Source organism: Penaeus monodon, chromosome 25 (assembly GCF_015228065.2).
Source record: "Penaeus monodon isolate SGIC_2016 chromosome 25, NSTDA_Pmon_1, whole genome shotgun sequence".
NCBI classification, from domain to species: Eukaryota; Metazoa; Arthropoda; class Malacostraca; order Decapoda; family Penaeidae; genus Penaeus; species Penaeus monodon.
The window spans coordinates 10,110,627-10,111,570 of record NC_051410.1 but is presented as its reverse complement, the minus strand read 5'-3'; the positions used below and the strand labels follow the sequence as shown (position 1 = coordinate 10,111,570).

At 35.7% G+C, this 944-nt stretch overlaps 1 protein-coding gene across 1 annotated transcript in view; it reads left to right on the top strand.

The window, feature by feature from the left end:
• Window positions 1-944, top strand: part of LOC119589523 (probable 4-coumarate--CoA ligase 1) — a 13,863-nt gene that overhangs the window by 11,324 nt on the left and 1,595 nt on the right. The window contains exons 8-10 of the mRNA XM_037938124.1: window positions 107-253; window positions 397-522; window positions 763-854. Coding sequence (XP_037794052.1) covers window positions 107-253; window positions 397-522; window positions 763-854 — 365 coding nt within the window. The remainder of the gene's footprint in view (window positions 1-106; window positions 254-396; window positions 523-762; window positions 855-944) is intronic.

Here is a 944-nt window from a genome sequence, read left to right as displayed (position 1 = left end):
CATGCATGCATATAGCTGAAACTCATACAGATACAAGAATGCATACAGAATGGTAAAGATGATGATAACCACAAAAAGAAAAAGATAACAATGTACCCTCTTTTAGGTATCATGCATGGCTGTGGTGCCACCTGTGGTCTTGTTTTTGGCTCAGTCTCCAGCTGTAGATAAATACAACCTCACATCACTTAGGAGGATGTACTGTGCTGCAGCTCCATTGTCAGCTGATGTACAAGAAGCTGTGATAAAAAGGGTAATACAAAGATAATGGATTTCAGAAAGATAGGAATGTTTATCTAATATCTATGACTGTACTCCTGAAATGAGCATAACATATTATACATCATTCTGAAATAGTTCATTGTACTGGTTCATTATTTGATTGATTCTTCACAGCTTGGTGGCTCACTAGAGTTGTGCCAAGGTTATGGGATGACTGAGTCTGTGGCTTGTATTTCACTCTGTTCACAAGAAAACAGGTTGGGATCTATTGGTCAGCTTTCCGGATACATGGAGTTGAAGGTTCGTGACACTTTTTTTTCCAGCCCGTGGAATTATAAAGTGAGTTATCTAATTTCATTATAAGTGGATTCTTTAGGGTACTGTAATTTTGTTATTGAAGATATTGTAATTTCTGTTTTCTTTTACACCGATCTAATACTGTAATACACAAATGGAAAACAGATTTGACATCATGTGGATGTAATAAACAAAAACTACCCTCCAAAAAAAGCAGAAATATATAAAGACATAATTTTGCAGATTGTTGATATAGAAATGAGAGAACCATTAGGCCCAAACCAAGAAGGAGAAATATGTATTAATGGTCCCCAGATAACTCCAGGATATTATAAGTGAGTAATGATCTTTTTGTCTAAACAGATTCTTTAGTAGTCAATAAGAAAGAGTTGCATAGCATTAGTCATGTAAATAGAGGTCCCCCC